General features: G+C 61.9%; 5 protein-coding genes across 6 annotated transcripts; 2 read left to right on the forward strand and 3 right to left on the reverse strand.

Moving 5' to 3' along the window:
- Positions 1-280: 280 nt before the first annotated feature.
- Positions 281-1,834, forward strand: LOC122193275 (protein Churchill). The gene is made up of 4 exons (XM_042894021.1): positions 281-351; positions 431-566; positions 1,200-1,270; positions 1,699-1,834. Exons 1-4 carry the CDS (start codon positions 313-315, stop codon positions 1,789-1,791), a joined length of 339 nt encoding a protein of 112 aa, XP_042749955.1. The 5' UTR covers positions 281-312; the 3' UTR covers positions 1,792-1,834.
- Positions 1,835-2,349: 515 nt separating this feature from the next.
- Positions 2,350-3,553, reverse strand: LOC122193272 (glutathione peroxidase 2-like). Its single transcript, XM_042894018.1, has 2 exons — positions 2,916-3,553; positions 2,350-2,846 (listed from the first exon to the last, which is right to left on the reverse strand). The coding sequence occupies exons 1-2, from the start codon at positions 3,537-3,539 to the stop codon at positions 2,496-2,498; spliced, it is 975 nt and encodes a 324-aa protein (XP_042749952.1). The 5' UTR covers positions 3,540-3,553; the 3' UTR covers positions 2,350-2,495.
- Positions 3,554-4,425: 872 nt separating this feature from the next.
- Positions 4,426-6,566, reverse strand: LOC122193273 (ras-related protein Rab-15-like). Of its 2 annotated transcripts, none has more exons than XM_042894020.1 (7): positions 6,416-6,566; positions 5,697-5,757; positions 5,535-5,595; positions 5,372-5,449; positions 5,196-5,285; positions 4,836-4,901; positions 4,426-4,771 (listed from the first exon to the last, which is right to left on the reverse strand). In XM_042894020.1, exons 1-7 carry the CDS (start codon positions 6,537-6,539, stop codon positions 4,616-4,618), a joined length of 636 nt encoding a protein of 211 aa, XP_042749954.1. In that variant the 5' UTR covers positions 6,540-6,566; the 3' UTR covers positions 4,426-4,615. The 2 variants fall into 2 exon arrangements, with proteins under 2 accessions (XP_042749954.1, XP_042749953.1); XM_042894019.1 differs by having other exon boundaries at positions 4,836-4,916.
- A 1,196-nt stretch (positions 6,567-7,762) lies between these two features.
- Positions 7,763-11,467, forward strand: LOC122193271 (protein farnesyltransferase subunit beta-like). Its single transcript, XM_042894017.1, is given in 13 exon segments — positions 7,763-7,861; positions 8,629-8,693; positions 8,768-8,840; positions 9,006-9,097; positions 9,577-9,622; positions 9,624-9,724; positions 9,814-9,897; positions 9,981-10,067; positions 10,141-10,270; positions 10,379-10,511; positions 10,716-10,827; positions 10,906-11,020; positions 11,103-11,467. Coding segments are annotated over 13 exon segments (1,239 nt in total). The 3' UTR covers positions 11,205-11,467.
- LOC122193268 (protein max) lies at positions 11,399-12,840 on the reverse strand. Its single transcript, XM_042894014.1, has 3 exons — positions 12,697-12,840; positions 12,318-12,441; positions 11,399-12,241 (listed from the first exon to the last, which is right to left on the reverse strand). Exons 1-3 carry the CDS (start codon positions 12,838-12,840, stop codon positions 12,054-12,056), a joined length of 456 nt encoding a protein of 151 aa, XP_042749948.1. The 3' UTR covers positions 11,399-12,053.
- Between the last annotated feature and the right edge of the window lie 585 nt (positions 12,841-13,425).

Here is a 13,425-nt window from a genome sequence, read left to right on the forward strand (position 1 = left end):
CCCCCCCCCCCCCCCCCCCCAGTGGCCTTCAGTGCCTCCTAAATTATTCCTGGGTGCCCCCCGTTGGTCCTGAGTGCCCCCCTGGGTGCTGGGTGAGCCCAACCAGTCCTAGGAGCCCAACAGTGCCAGCTGCCCCTAACGGCAGCCCGTAGCTGCGAGCAACCCCACCACCCCTCAAAAACTCAAGCTGCCCCCACTCAGCCCTGTGCGCTCGTGGGGGGGGGCCGGGGAGGCGTGGTTATACTTGGCCACGCCTCCGTCAGCGCAAAGCGCCACCCTATGCGCGGCGGAAGTCTCGCGAGAAGCGGCGTGATGTGCGGGGGCTGTGTGGGCACGGAGTACCCCGAGAGGGTGGGTAGGCCGCGGCCGGGCCGGGGGGGGCCGGGGAGCACCGAAGCCCGGTGCCGAGCCGTGCGGTGTCCCCTCGTAGGGCACCACGTGCCTGGAGGGCGGCTCCTTCCTCCTTAACTTCGTGGGGTGCGCGCGGTGCGGCCGCCGGGACTTCGTACTGCTGGGCAATCGCGCCGCCGGCCTGCACGGCGACGATGAGATCATCACCTACGACCGTGAGCGGGGGGTGGTCTGGCCTGGTGTGGGGGGGCTCTGAGGGTGTCTGGAAGGGGGGTGTGGGACTCCTGGCGGTTTCTTGGGGGTTTGGTGGTTTTTTGGGGGTGGAGGGGTGTGTTGGGGGTCTGGTGCTTTAGGGTGGGTTTGCCTTGTGTGGGGGGAGGTGTTGCAGGGTCTCCAGGAGGGGGGGAACTGGGGCTCAAGGCTTGTGTCTGAAGGGGGTAATTGGTGGGGTTTGGTGCTGTAAAGAGAGGGGTGTTGGAGGGATGTATGGGGGATATTAGGGAGAGGGAGGAGAGTGGAGGGAGTGTTTAGGTATTGGGCTCGAGGGGGCATTGGGAGTCCGGTGCCATAAAGGGGAAACTGGGAGGAGTTGAGCCTTGAGGGGGATATTGAGGGTTTGGGACCTTACAGGGGTGATTACCCGCTGGGGGAGTGGGGGGGAGGGTTGGTGCTTTGAGACCTAACCTGGGGCTCAGGGGGCTCAGCATCCCAGGGTGGGACTTTTGCCCCGTGTAGGGGCTGAGGTGGGTTCAGAGGTGAAGCCAAGGGTCCCCGGTGAGCACTGTGCCAGGGCTGGGCACATCATCATATCCCCATCCCTGAAGGCCCTTACCTGGCTTCCTCTGCAGACCTGTGCAAGAACTGCCACCACCTGATTGCACGCCACGAGTACACCTTCAGCGTGGTGGATGACTACCAGGTACATCCTCCAGGGGTCAGGGGGTTCTGCTGTGCTGCGTGGTCTCTCCCCAGCCCTGGGGGGTGCCCTCATTTTTGCTAGTGCCCACCTGCCCTCACAGCCACTGGAGGGAGCTGGAGGTGAGCAGCAGCCCTGGCACTGGTCCCGGTATCACAGGTGCACAGCTCAGGAGCTCTGTGACACACATGAAAGCAGCCACCCCACACTCCCCATCCCTCTTCCCTGGCTCATTGCCCATTCAGCAGCAAAGTGCTGGAAAATGGGCTCTGGGCAACCAGTGAGGCAGGGTCCTGGGGGGATGAAATGCAATCCGTTGTGATCTGATTGCAATCAGGGATCAGGTGTCAGCCACAGCTCAGGTTTCCTTGGCAGTGGAGGGAGGGGATAGTGTGGCCTGAGCCCCCTTCCTGCGCTGTGTTCTGCTCCAGGAGTACACCATGCTGTGCCTGCTATGCGGCCGCGCCGAGGACTCGGTCAGCATCCTGCCTGACGACCCACGTCAGATGACCCCACTCTTCTGAAGGCAGTTTGTAACCCTGGGTGGGGGGGGCTTCAGCCCTGACCCGCGACCCCCTTGTGCCGATGAAAAGAAGGGGGGGGGGGGCAAGGGGGGGGGCAGCCTGTTGGCACCCTGAAACGATTCTGTGCAGCGCAGCTGCCTGAGGAGTGCGAGCAATAAAGGTGAATTTGGTACAGCTCAGAGCTGCATGCAGAAGCACTCTGTATTTGTTCCCCCCCTTGGTGGGAACAGGCTGGGGGTGATGTCATTCTCCTGTGCCCCACCTCCCAGTGCTTGCTCTGCTCCAAACTCCCTCCCCACCCACCCAAAGCCCTTCTAAGGCTGTTGCCTCACTCTGCCTGCTGTGCCCCTCTGGGGGCACTCATTCCTGTTGTGGGCAGGGCGGGGTGGCACACCCTCACTGTGAGGCTGCAGAAATTGCTTTCACCTCTCCCCCTCTCTTCCTATAATGGAGCTGCCACCACGCTTTGGCACTGTTCCATTGTGCACAACTACTTCCTGCATCCCATGTGCTCGGTGTCTCAAAAACCAGGAAGGGGGGCACAAACAAGGGGGCTTGGATGCTGCCTCCAGCTCATTTATTGCCGCCAGCCCCATCCCAGCGGCCCCAGCCCTCCACCCCATCAGACCCCCTCCCCAGGGGGGTTTCGGAGGGGGCCATCACCTGGCAGAGGACAGGGGCTATCTGGGGGGGGGGGTACGGCCCTACTTGGCCAGCTTAAGGAGGCGCTGGATATCGGGCTCTATCTGGGCAGTGGGCAGGCGAGGGCTGTAGCGACGGAAAGGTTCCCCCTCGGGCCCCACCAGGAACTTCTCAAAGTTCCAGGAGATGTCAGAGCGCCGCACAGGGCTCCACACCAGGAAGCGGGGCTCGGCCATCAGGTGGTCTGCCTCATCCATGGGGGCGGGCAGGTGGGCCTTCAGGTAGGCGAAGACGGGGTGGGTGTCCTTCCCATTCACCTGGCACTTCTGGAACAGGGTGAAGTTGGGCTCGAAGCCGCCCCCTGGTCGCACGTGCTTGAGGCAGTTGAGGATCTCCTCGTTGGTGCCGTTTTCCTGGCAAGGGTACGAGGGGCTGAGCCGCATCATCCGCCACCCCGCGTCCCCTCATTCCCGTGGATTTACCTGGTAGCCGAACTGGTTGCAGGGGAAGCCCAGCACCACCAGCCGCCGCGGGTAGCGTGCCTGCAGCTGGTTGAGCTGGGTGTAGTCCCGCACTGTGGTGCCTCAGAGCGACGCCACGTTCTCGATGAGGACCACCCGCCCGCGGAAGACGTTGAAGTCCACCTTCTCCCCCTGCAAGGAGGTGGCGCTGAGGTCGTAGAAGGACTTGGCGATGGGGATGCTCATGGCTGCAGGTGACGATGTGCTCTGCCGCCTGCCTGCCCGCCTTAAAGGCTGACCTGTGCCCACGTGACGGCATCTGTGCTGTGACTGGGTGGAAAGCAGAGCCGGCCCACCTGCTGGCACCTGCCCAGGGACGGGGTGGGGGAAGGCCAGGGCAGCGCCACCGGCCTCAATTATTGATGTGGCTGCCACAGCACAGAGCTTGAAGCAGCCTGGGGCTGGGCGCAGGGTGCTGGCTGTGTTTGCCCCCACATTGTCCTTAGCACACGCCCATCCCAGTGCCCACCATCCTGAAGCCTGCGTGTCCCAGTGTCCATCACCATCCCCGTGCCAGCCATAATCCTGCTGCCTGCGTGTCATCCTTCTGGTACCCATCCATCCTGATGTCCAGTGCTGTCCCATTGCCCGCGACTTATCCTAATGCCACCACTGTTCTAATGTTGGCTTATCCCAGTGCCCACCATAATTCCAATGCTCACTCATCCCAGGAAGTGACAGTGGCCTAAAACACACCTGCCCTGGTGCCCACTGTTGCACTGTCCGTAACCACCCTAATAACCACAAGGGCCAGTGGCCATCATTCTGTTGCCAACTCATCCCAGTGACCGCCACTGCCCTAAGGTTCCCCCATCCCACTGCCAACCATCATCCCGATGCTCACGTATCTCAGCACTCATCACCATCCTAGTGTCTGTCAGTTTCAATAAGGAACAGCATCCTAATGCCCAAATATCCAGCTGTCTGCCACCATCCTGCTGCACAACCCTTCCCAGTGCCCATGACCGTCCTAATGCACATGCCCCGTTACCCACCACCCTTCTAATGTCATTCCATCCCAGTGCCCACCATAATCCCAGTGTCTGCATGTACTGGTGCCCATCACCATCCTAATGCCCACCCATCCCAGTAAGCAACCCAATGCCCAACCATCCCGAATGGCCCACCACCAACCCACTGCCTACCCAACCGTGTGCTCGCTGCTACCCTGATACCATCATGTTCCAGTGCCCAGCTCTTCCCTGCTGCACACCACCATCCCATTGTCCCTCCATCCCGGCGCCTATGATCATCCTAACGCCTGCACTTCCCACTGCCATCCATCCATTTCCCACCCATCCCAGTGCCCACTGCTTGGTGCCCATGGCCCTGTTACCGCTGCATCTCCACATCTCCACAACCTTGTCCCCACCCTAGGAAAGGGGACACTGGTGGGTTCCCTCCATTATTCATCACTGCTCGGGTTGCCGCAGTGCCGGGGACACCATGGTGGCACCGCCAGGTGACACCGTTCCCGGTGAAGGGGCTCCAGTATCTCCTTTATTGTGGAAACGGTGTGCAAAACAGGGTTGCAGGGTATGCCAACAGTGCCTGGGACCCCCCCAAACACCAAGGGGCTGCGGTGGAGTGGGGGTAAGTCCCCGTTCCTTGTGTCCCCCCCACCATGCCCCCTCTGTAGCAGGGCAGGGGGAGGCCAGGCTTCAACACCAGCAGTTTTTGGGGTTGTCGTGCCCCCCTGGGGTCTGCTGCTCATCCTCCTCCAGCTGGGCCAGCTCAGGGGGGGCCGTGGCAGTGTGCAACCCCTCCAGCTCCTTGCGGTGCGCCTGCAGCACCAGCTCCGTCAGTCGGGTGAAGGACTGCAGGGAAATGGGGTCAGCCTTTGGGATGGGGTGGGAGGCACCCGCCTTCAGCCCCACACACCTCCTTTATGTTCAGGTTGCTGCAGGCACTGGTCTCATAGAAGTCCATTCCATACTCCCGGGCAAGCTGCGAGGCAAAGGGCTCGGCGGTGCCGATAGGATTTTGGGTGAGGGGTCATCCCCCCATTTCTCAACATCATGGGGCAGACAGACGGTCCCATTGGGTGCACAGTCTATGGCCATGCATTGGGGTGTGGGGCAATTTTAGGGGAGGCTGGAGGTGGGGGAGCATTTGGAGGGAGAACTTGGGTGATGCTGGGGGGAGCACAAGGGGATGTTCAGGGTGCAGGAGGCTCCGGGGGGGGGTCCTGGTGCTTTGGGGGGCCCTGGCCACGCAGGGGGTGCCACCCCACCAGCTCACCTGCAGCCCTTGCTCTTTGGCCACTTGCCTCTTGTGCTCTTCGTCTGCTTTGTTCCCAATGAGGATCTTCTGGACACCATCGGGTGCATACTGAGAAAAGGGATGGGGGAGGAGGGAGCACATCAGCACCTCTCACCTCACCTATAAATGAAAGGGACCTCCCTCTGAGGCCCCACCTCGTCCACGTCGCTGGCCCACTTGACGATGTGCTGGTAGGAGCGCTCACTGCTGATGTCATACACTAGGAAAATGCCCTGCAGGAAAGGCACCAGGGAGGGGAGAAGAGGCAGCACTTTGACCTCCCCGTGCCTCAGTTTCTCCCCCTCATGCCCCTATTACCTGTGCCCGCCGGTAGTACTGCTTGGTGATGGTTTGGTACCGCTCCTGCCCTGCCGTGTCCCTGGGGGCATGGAGGGGGTTGGAGAAGTCATTCCATACCCCATGCCTCAGATGAACCCCGAGGGGGGGGCACCGTGGGGTGTGACCTCCCCAAACACTCACCAGATCTGGATGCGCACCTTGATGCCATCCACCTCGATCGTCTTCATCTTGAAGTCCACCCCTGGATGGGAGGACGGCAGCTTTATCATCATTATTTTTTTTCCTGGGGGATGGTTCCGTGCTTCCTCCCTACGTTCAGCTGGGACTGGGGACGCCCCCCCACAGACCCCTTCAGCCCTCCTGGCCCATAGCTGTGCTGTGCCACTCTGAACCCCCGCGGAGCTCCTTCCGCTGCCCTCTGATGCTCCCAGCACTGCAGCTCGCCGCTGCTCCCTGTCCCCAGTGTGGTGGCTCCCGGTGCCCCCGGTTTCCCTGCTGTTTCCTGGTGCTGCGATGCTCCCAGCGCTCCCAGTTTCCCATTTTCCCATAGCTTCAATCTTCCCATTTTTCCAATTCTCCCAGCTCCCACTTCTCCAGTTTCCAGGTTCCTCACTGCTCCCAGCCCCCAATTTCTCCTCTTCCGGATTCTCCCACCTCCCGGTGCTCCCAGTTTCCCATTTTCCCACTACCCGTCACTCCCGGTTTCCCGGAGCCGGGATGCTCCCGGTACCCTCGGTTTCCAGGTTCCCCCGTGTTCCCAGCTCCCGTTGCCCCCGCTTTTGCTCTGCTCCCAGCCCCCCCTACCCCCGCTTTCTCACTGCTTCCAGCTCCCGCTACCCGCCCGGTTTCCCGTCTCCCAGCTCCCACCCCCTGGCGCCGCGCATCCCCGGTGCGAGTACCGATGGTGGAGATGTGCGCCGGGTGGAACTCGCTGTCGGTGAAGCGGCACAGGAGGCACGTCTTACCCACGCCCGAGTCGCCGAGCAGCAGCAGGCGGAACAGCACGTCGTACTGCTTGGCCATGGCGGCCTCGCGCCGCCGCCGGGCCGGGGGAGGGGATCCTGCGGGATGGCACCGGGGCGGGGCGCGGGGATGCGCCGGGCACCGGGAGGGAGAGGCGGGAGCGATGGGGGGGGGGGAGGCAGTGAGGGATGCACCATGGGGATTCGAGGTGGAGGCACACACGGTTTTGGAGCGGGGGATGTAGGGGCTCGATGAAGAGTCGTGAGTTTGGAGCAGGGGATGTGGGTGACAGAGGAGGACGCAGCAAGGGTCAGAAAGGGATGCGGTGGGGGACAGCAACAGGGACAGTATGAGATGTCCTGGGGCACCGAGAGGTAGCAATGGGGTGTATGGAATGGACCATTTGGGAACACCTGGAGTTGCAGCCAAGGCACTGGGAGGAACCACAGCGCATTAAGGGGGTATTGGGGACACACACACGGGTTTGGACCCAAGGGACATGGGTGACACCGCAGCAGATATCTGGGAATGCACTGGGGGTCACCAGGAGGAGGTAGCATGGGGAGGTGCAGGGGGCACACACACTGGTTTGGAGCAGGATATGTGGGTGACAGGTGGGGACATGGCAGGGAACACCCGCAGATGCACTGGAGGACACCAATGGGGCTACCAGGAGATGTCCCGTGTCACTGGAAAGCAGCATGAGAAGGAGCTGGGGGATATGGGACAAGGTGGGGGACGTGCGTTTGGAGCGGGGGATGTGGGCAACAGCTGGGGACACAGCAGGGGACAGTGTAGAGGCGCAACTGGGCGACGTTGGAGGTGACATTGGGTGACATCCTGGGTCACTGGGAAGATGCGGAAGGGGGTATGGGGTGGGGACACGCATGGGTTTGGAGCGGGGGACGTGGGTGACAGAATGGGATGGCCCACAGGGCACTGGTGGGGACAATGGGAGACGTCCGCAGGTCTCTGTGAGGCCGCACCGGATGGGGTGATGGGGTGGAGACGCCCAGAGCCAGCCCGGGGAACACCCCCAGGGTTGGGGGTTTGCCTGCGCGGCCCGAGCGTCGCAGCGCCACGAGGTGACACCGCGGCCACACTGCGACACGGCGTCACCTGACCACACAACGCCAGCGCGCCGCCACGCAGCGCCGCCTGCCCCGGGGTGGTCGGGGCTTTAGAGCGGCGTGGGCGTGGCCAACGGCGGAGGGCGTGGCTACCCCGTAAGGGGCGTGGTCTTATGTCCCCGCCCGGCCGCCGTCGGCCCGGCCGGCAGCAGCATGGCGGGGGCATCCCCGCACGGCCCCGGTCCGCACGGCCCCGGCGGGCGGCGGCGGCTGCGGGAGGACGGCGTGAGGACACACACTTCCGCCGAGCAGGTGCGGGGAGAGAGGCTGTGGGGCCGGGGGTGGGGGGATTGGGGTCTGAGAGGCCGTACGGCCGGGGCTGAGGTACTGCTGTGTGAGGGGCCCGGGGCTCTGAGGGGTTGAGGTGTGGAAGTGGTTAGGGGGCCGGGATCGGAGGGGGCCTTGGGCCTGGGGGCTGAGGGGGCTGTGGTGCTGCGATCTGTTGGACTGGGGGCTGAGGGGACTGTGGTGCTGCGATCTGTTGGACTGGGGGCTTTGGGGCTGAGATCTGTTGGACTGGGGGCTGAGGGAGCGGGGATCTGTGGGACTGGGGGCTGAGGGGTTGAGGTCTAAGGGGCCATGAGATATGAAAGGGTGTATAACTGAGAGCTTGCAGAGCGTGGGATTGTGATGGAGCTGTGGAGCTGGGTCTGAGGGGCAAGTGCTGAGACTGGGGTCTGAGAGGGCCAAAGCCTGAAGGACTGAGGTCTGAAAGGCAGTGGTCGGGGAATGCCGTGGGTCTGGGATCTGAGTGCCAGGGTCAGAGAGTGCCATGGGGCCAGGTGTGAGGCAGTGAGGGGGTGAATGTCCCTGCTCCAGCTCCAGACCGTGGTGCATTGCTTAACTTTGGGACCAGGAAGCCCCATCTGTACTTCTTGCATCAGCTCCCTTGGCCCCTGGCGTGCTGGGGTAGGACAGGGAGGGGTCTGAAAACTTTAACCTTAGACCTAAAGTGAGTGGAGGTTGCATGGTGTGGCAGCTCCAGGCACTGATTGTGTGCTCTACTTCTTGTGCCATAGAGCAAAGTGGAGGACATTGTGCAGGAAGTGTTTGATGCCTACAAGACGAACCACCATGCTGTGCAGTAAGTGCCCCGTGAGTGCTCCCACAGCATGCTCTGGGCTGGGGCTCTGCTGAGCCCTGCCTGCTGCCTTGCAGGTTTGTCCTGCAGCGGGAGAAGCACTTCCACTACCTGAAGAGAGGCCTCCGGCAGCTGGGTGAAGCATATGAGGTACTGAGCACAGCCCCAGGGCTCCCTGGTGAACCCTTCAATTGTCATCGAGTTATTCCTGCCCTGGAGGCTGCTCCTGTGCCATGGGGTGCCCCGGGGTGGTGGATTCGTGATTTGCCCTTCCCAGAGTGCCTGTAGCCCCTCATGTTCCCCCTGTCCCTATAGTGTCTGGATGCCAGCCGCCCCTGGCTCTGCTACTGGATCCTGCACAGCCTGGAGCTGCTGGAGGAGCCCATTCCCCAGTCGATCGCCTCTGAGTAAGTCCTTCCTTAGCCTTGTGGGACATCGAGGGGTCTGCACCCCATGAGCCACATCAGAGCTGCTCAGCGTGGGTGTGCCTGCTCCCAGAGGTGCCCACTGCCCTGTCCTCTGGGGCCACCTCCCGCCGTCGCCGTGTCCCTGGCGCCAGCACAACGGTGCTTTGTGTCCTGTGGAGCCCTCAATGCTGCCTATTCTTGCCGGCCAGCATCTCGTGACAGAGGGAGGTGGGGGAGATACAGGAGTCAGCATCCACGTCCTGGGGTGGGGGGCTCCCTGAGGTGGTTGGGACACATCACCAAGGTGGGAATCCCCCTGGAAACACCTGGGGACACTGAGATGTGGCTGGAACCTTTTTCTGCTATGGGATGTGCTAAGGGAAGGCTCATTGCCATCCTGGAACCCTCACCCTCTTGCCCACCCCGCCCCAGTGTCCTTCCCTGGTTCCTGTCCCCAGCTGTCCTCCTTGTCCCTGCAGTGTCTGCCAGTTCCTGAGCTGCTGCCAGAGTCCCCAGGGTGGCTTTGGGGGGGGGGCCAGGCCAGCACCCCCACCTTGCCCCCACTTACGCCGCTGTCAACGCGCTCTGCATCATTGGCACAGAAGAAGCATATAGCATCGTTGATAGGTACAGGAGGGTGGTGTGGGGCTGTGGTTGGGGTGTGTGTGGGGGGTTTCTAGCTCCACGCTGCCCCACACACCCGCATTCTTCCACAGGCAGAAGCTGCTGGAGTACCTACACACGCTGAAGCAGCCCGATGGCTCCTTCCTTATGCATGTAGGCGGTGAGGTGGATGTCAGGTGGGTGAGCTGTCCCCTCTTTGACCCTGTGCAGCCCTCACCAGGGCTGGGGACAGAGGGGACATTGCCCCCTTCTCCCCCAGGAGCGCCTACTGTGCTGCTGCGGTGGCATCGCTGACCAATATCCTCACACCTGCGCTGTTCACTGGGACAGCCGAGTGGATAGCAAGGTGAGTGCTGGCCCAGAGCGGGCACAGGGTGGGTGGCCCCTCTGTCACTGTCCTTAGTGTTGTCCTCATGCAGATGCCAGAACTGGGAAGGCGGTATCGGCGGGGTGCCAGGCATGGAGGCTCATGGTGGGTACACCTTCTGTGGGCTGGCAGCACTGGTCATCCTGAAGAAGGAGCACCTGCTGAACCTGCGCAGCTTGCTGGTGGGTGTCACAGGGTGCCGTGGTGCTGGGGGGTCCCGGTCCTGGTGATGAAACCCACTCCTGGTGATGAAACCCACTCCTGGTGATGAAACCTGCTGTCCCATGCAGCACTGGGTGACTGGGCGGCAGATGCACTTCGAGGGTGGCTTCCAGGGCCGCTGCAACAAGCTTGTGGATGGCTGCTACTCCTTCTGGCAGGCAGGGCTGCTGCCCCTGCTGCACCGTGCCCTTCACACACAGGGTGAGTGGCCCAAACGGGGAAAACCGGGGCTTCATCTGCCTCCAAGAAGCATGTTTGTAGAAGGGGGATGAATGAGCTTGAGCAAGGAAGCAAAGTGTGGCACAGCCCTGGAGGGTGCGGCAGGACCTTCGGTTAGAAAGAGGCTTCCCTGGGGTGGTCTTGGGGTGTTTTAACAGACCCTCTTTCCCCCCTTCTCCTGTGCAGGTGATGAGGCGCTCAGCATGTCACGCTGGATGTTCGACCAGTCGGCGCTGCAGGAGTACATCCTGCTGTGCTGCCAGTGTCCAGCTGGAGGGCTGCTGGACAAGCCGGGAAAGTGAGTATTGAGGCAGTTGTGTGGGAGGTACTGCACCCCCAGGGCTCTCTGCTCAGTGTGCCCCCCACCCTGCCCCAGGTCACGGGACTTCTACCACACCTGCTACTGCCTGAGCGGGTTGGCCATTGCCCAGCACTTTGGCAGCGGAGATCTGCACCACGAGTTGGTCCTGGGCATCCCTGAAAACCGCCTGGTAGGTGGGGGGGGGAGGGGATATGGGACTCCCACTTCAGGGCTTCTTCAGGCTCAAAGTGCTTTGTCCTTCACTCTGGCAGCAGCCCACGCATCCCATCTACAACATTGTGCCGGAAAAAGTGATGAAGGCAGCGATGCACTTCTTGCAGCAGCCTGTGCCCAGCCTGGAGGCAACAGGGTAGGGGTCTGCACTCCACCCATCTGGGCAGAGTGAGGCCCTCAGGGTGCTAGCCATACCAAAAAGGAGCTGGGGGGCCGTAAAGCAGAGCTGCCACCTGCCCTCAGGGTGAGTAAGGAGCATGGGAGGGTTCCCAGCCCTGCTCCCCCCTCCCCAACCCCAAGAAAACACAGCTACCATGGGGAAGGATAAAATACATTTTGGGTTTTTTTCCTTTTTATTATTTATAAGTCTTATAGTAAAGGGAAGCCTTAACTTGCAAGACAACTCTGAGCAGTATGTACAACATACTTTAGATCCATGGAATGAATGGCGTTAAAATGGGGTCACCTACAGGGAGAGGAGAGGTGGGGAAATGCCACAAATGTGGGGAGGCGGCTTCTGGTGTTCGTGTGTTGGAGGGGTGGGACATAGGGCAGGATGCACACGCAGACCACCCAGCCCAAGCCCTGCAGCTCCATGCCATGGAGGGCAGGGGGATGCCTTGCACACACAGGAAATAAATAGCGAGACCCCCCCCCTGTGCTCACCCCCTGGGGGTGCCCACAGGTGGGCAATGGGGGCTGGGGGGGATGCCCGCCTCCTGCACAGCCTCGTGCTCAGCTCAGGGCTGCAGTGGTCCCTGGGTATAAATAGAAATGCTCATATAAAACCGAAGGGGGGGAGGAGGTGCAGAAAGGGGCTCGCTAGCGGCAGGGGGGAGAGGAAATGGGGGTGCTGGTGGCATGTCCACGCAGTTGGGGTCCCCCAGACCCCCTGGATTCCAGCACGGAGGGCTGCAAGGGTGCAGCCCTGGAGCCTTGAGGAGAAAAGGGTGAGTCCTTAGGGGGCCAGGGGGCAGGTGTGGGGGGGCCTAGCTGGCCTCCATGCGCAGCTTCTTCCTGCTCTGTGGCTCATCAGGCTCCGAGTCAGAGCTGGAGTCAGAGCCGCCGTCAAAAGCGGAGATGGCACTGCCCTTGGGGTTGGTGTACAGGCTGCTGTCTGCTGCTGGGTAGTTGGCCTGCAGCTGGGCACTCGAGCGCGCCTTCTCCAGGGCTCGCACTGCAAGGCAAGGGGCGTCACAGCCCAGGGTGGGGAGGGGCACGGCCTTTGTACCCCCTTCCTGGGGGGAGCTCACCTTGCTGCTCCAGCAGCGCGTTCTGCCGCTTGAGGTCATCGATGTCCTGCTGGTGCGTGTGGTTTTTCCGGCGCATGTACTGGATGTACTCTGTGGCTTTGTCCAGGATTTGGGCCCGGGATGCCTGTGGCAATAGTGGGAAAAGGCACGGGCCAGATAAAGACCTCAGCTCTGCCGTGGGGTGGAGGCCCCCAGGATGCGCATGGCACCACTTCAGAGACCCGCAGCCCCTCACTGACTGCACCATTAGGTTCTGCCACCAAAACCTCAGAGCCAGGCAACGTTGGCAGGAGGAAGCACTGCTCCACTTGGCGTAGCCGAGGGAGGGGGAAGTCAAAAAGGTCCCTGTGGGGCGTGCCGCCGCGCTCCACAACCTCACCTTCTCGCCCTGCAGGGAGGGCACGGAGTCACGCAGGCTGTGGAAACTGTCCTTGATGTGGTCCCGCCGTTTGCGCTCCAGTGCGTTGTGGTGGGCTCGCTTGTCAGCCTGCGGGGGATGGGGGGCGCGTGCACATACACACATACAGAGTGGGGCAGGGAAGGGGGGGGGGGGGCCACGGTGCTTTCAGTTTCCCCGTGGCGCAGCTTCCTGCTGTGGCTGAATTGGGGCTGGGCCTAGAAGTGGGGGCCGGTGGGGGGGAAGCAGTTTCACACCCCCCAGAATGCCTCACAGCCCCTGTAGCACACAGCGTTGCCTCTGCATATGCCCAAAGGGCACGGCCCCACCTGCGTCCCCTCTCCCTAAGGCAGCTTTCTGGAAAGAGGCAGCCCCATGCTGCTCAAAGAGAGCCCACAGAGAAACGGCTCCAGAAGAGACACCCTCCATCCCAACCACACAAATTCACATGTCTTCCCCATAAAGCAGGCACAGCCCTCCTGCTCCCCCCACCTGACAGCCCCTGTTTAATGCCACAGCCCCCCCCAGACGACCCCTAAACATAGCCTCCACAGGTATCATTACCCCTCAAAGTAAAGACACTTCCACAACATGGCCCCGCAGGTGTCTGTCCAAACCTCCCAAACCCAACTGTGTCCGTTTCCTTCCCCCACCCTCTCCAAGACAAAGTATCCTCTTATCAGCCTCCCAGACACACCCCAACACAACCCC

Source organism: Lagopus leucura, unplaced genomic scaffold, assembly GCF_019238085.1.
Source record: "Lagopus leucura isolate 7727_CA_CO unplaced genomic scaffold, USGS_WTPT01 59933-0_obj-0_obj, whole genome shotgun sequence".
NCBI classification, from domain to species: Eukaryota; Metazoa; Chordata; class Aves; order Galliformes; family Phasianidae; genus Lagopus; species Lagopus leucura.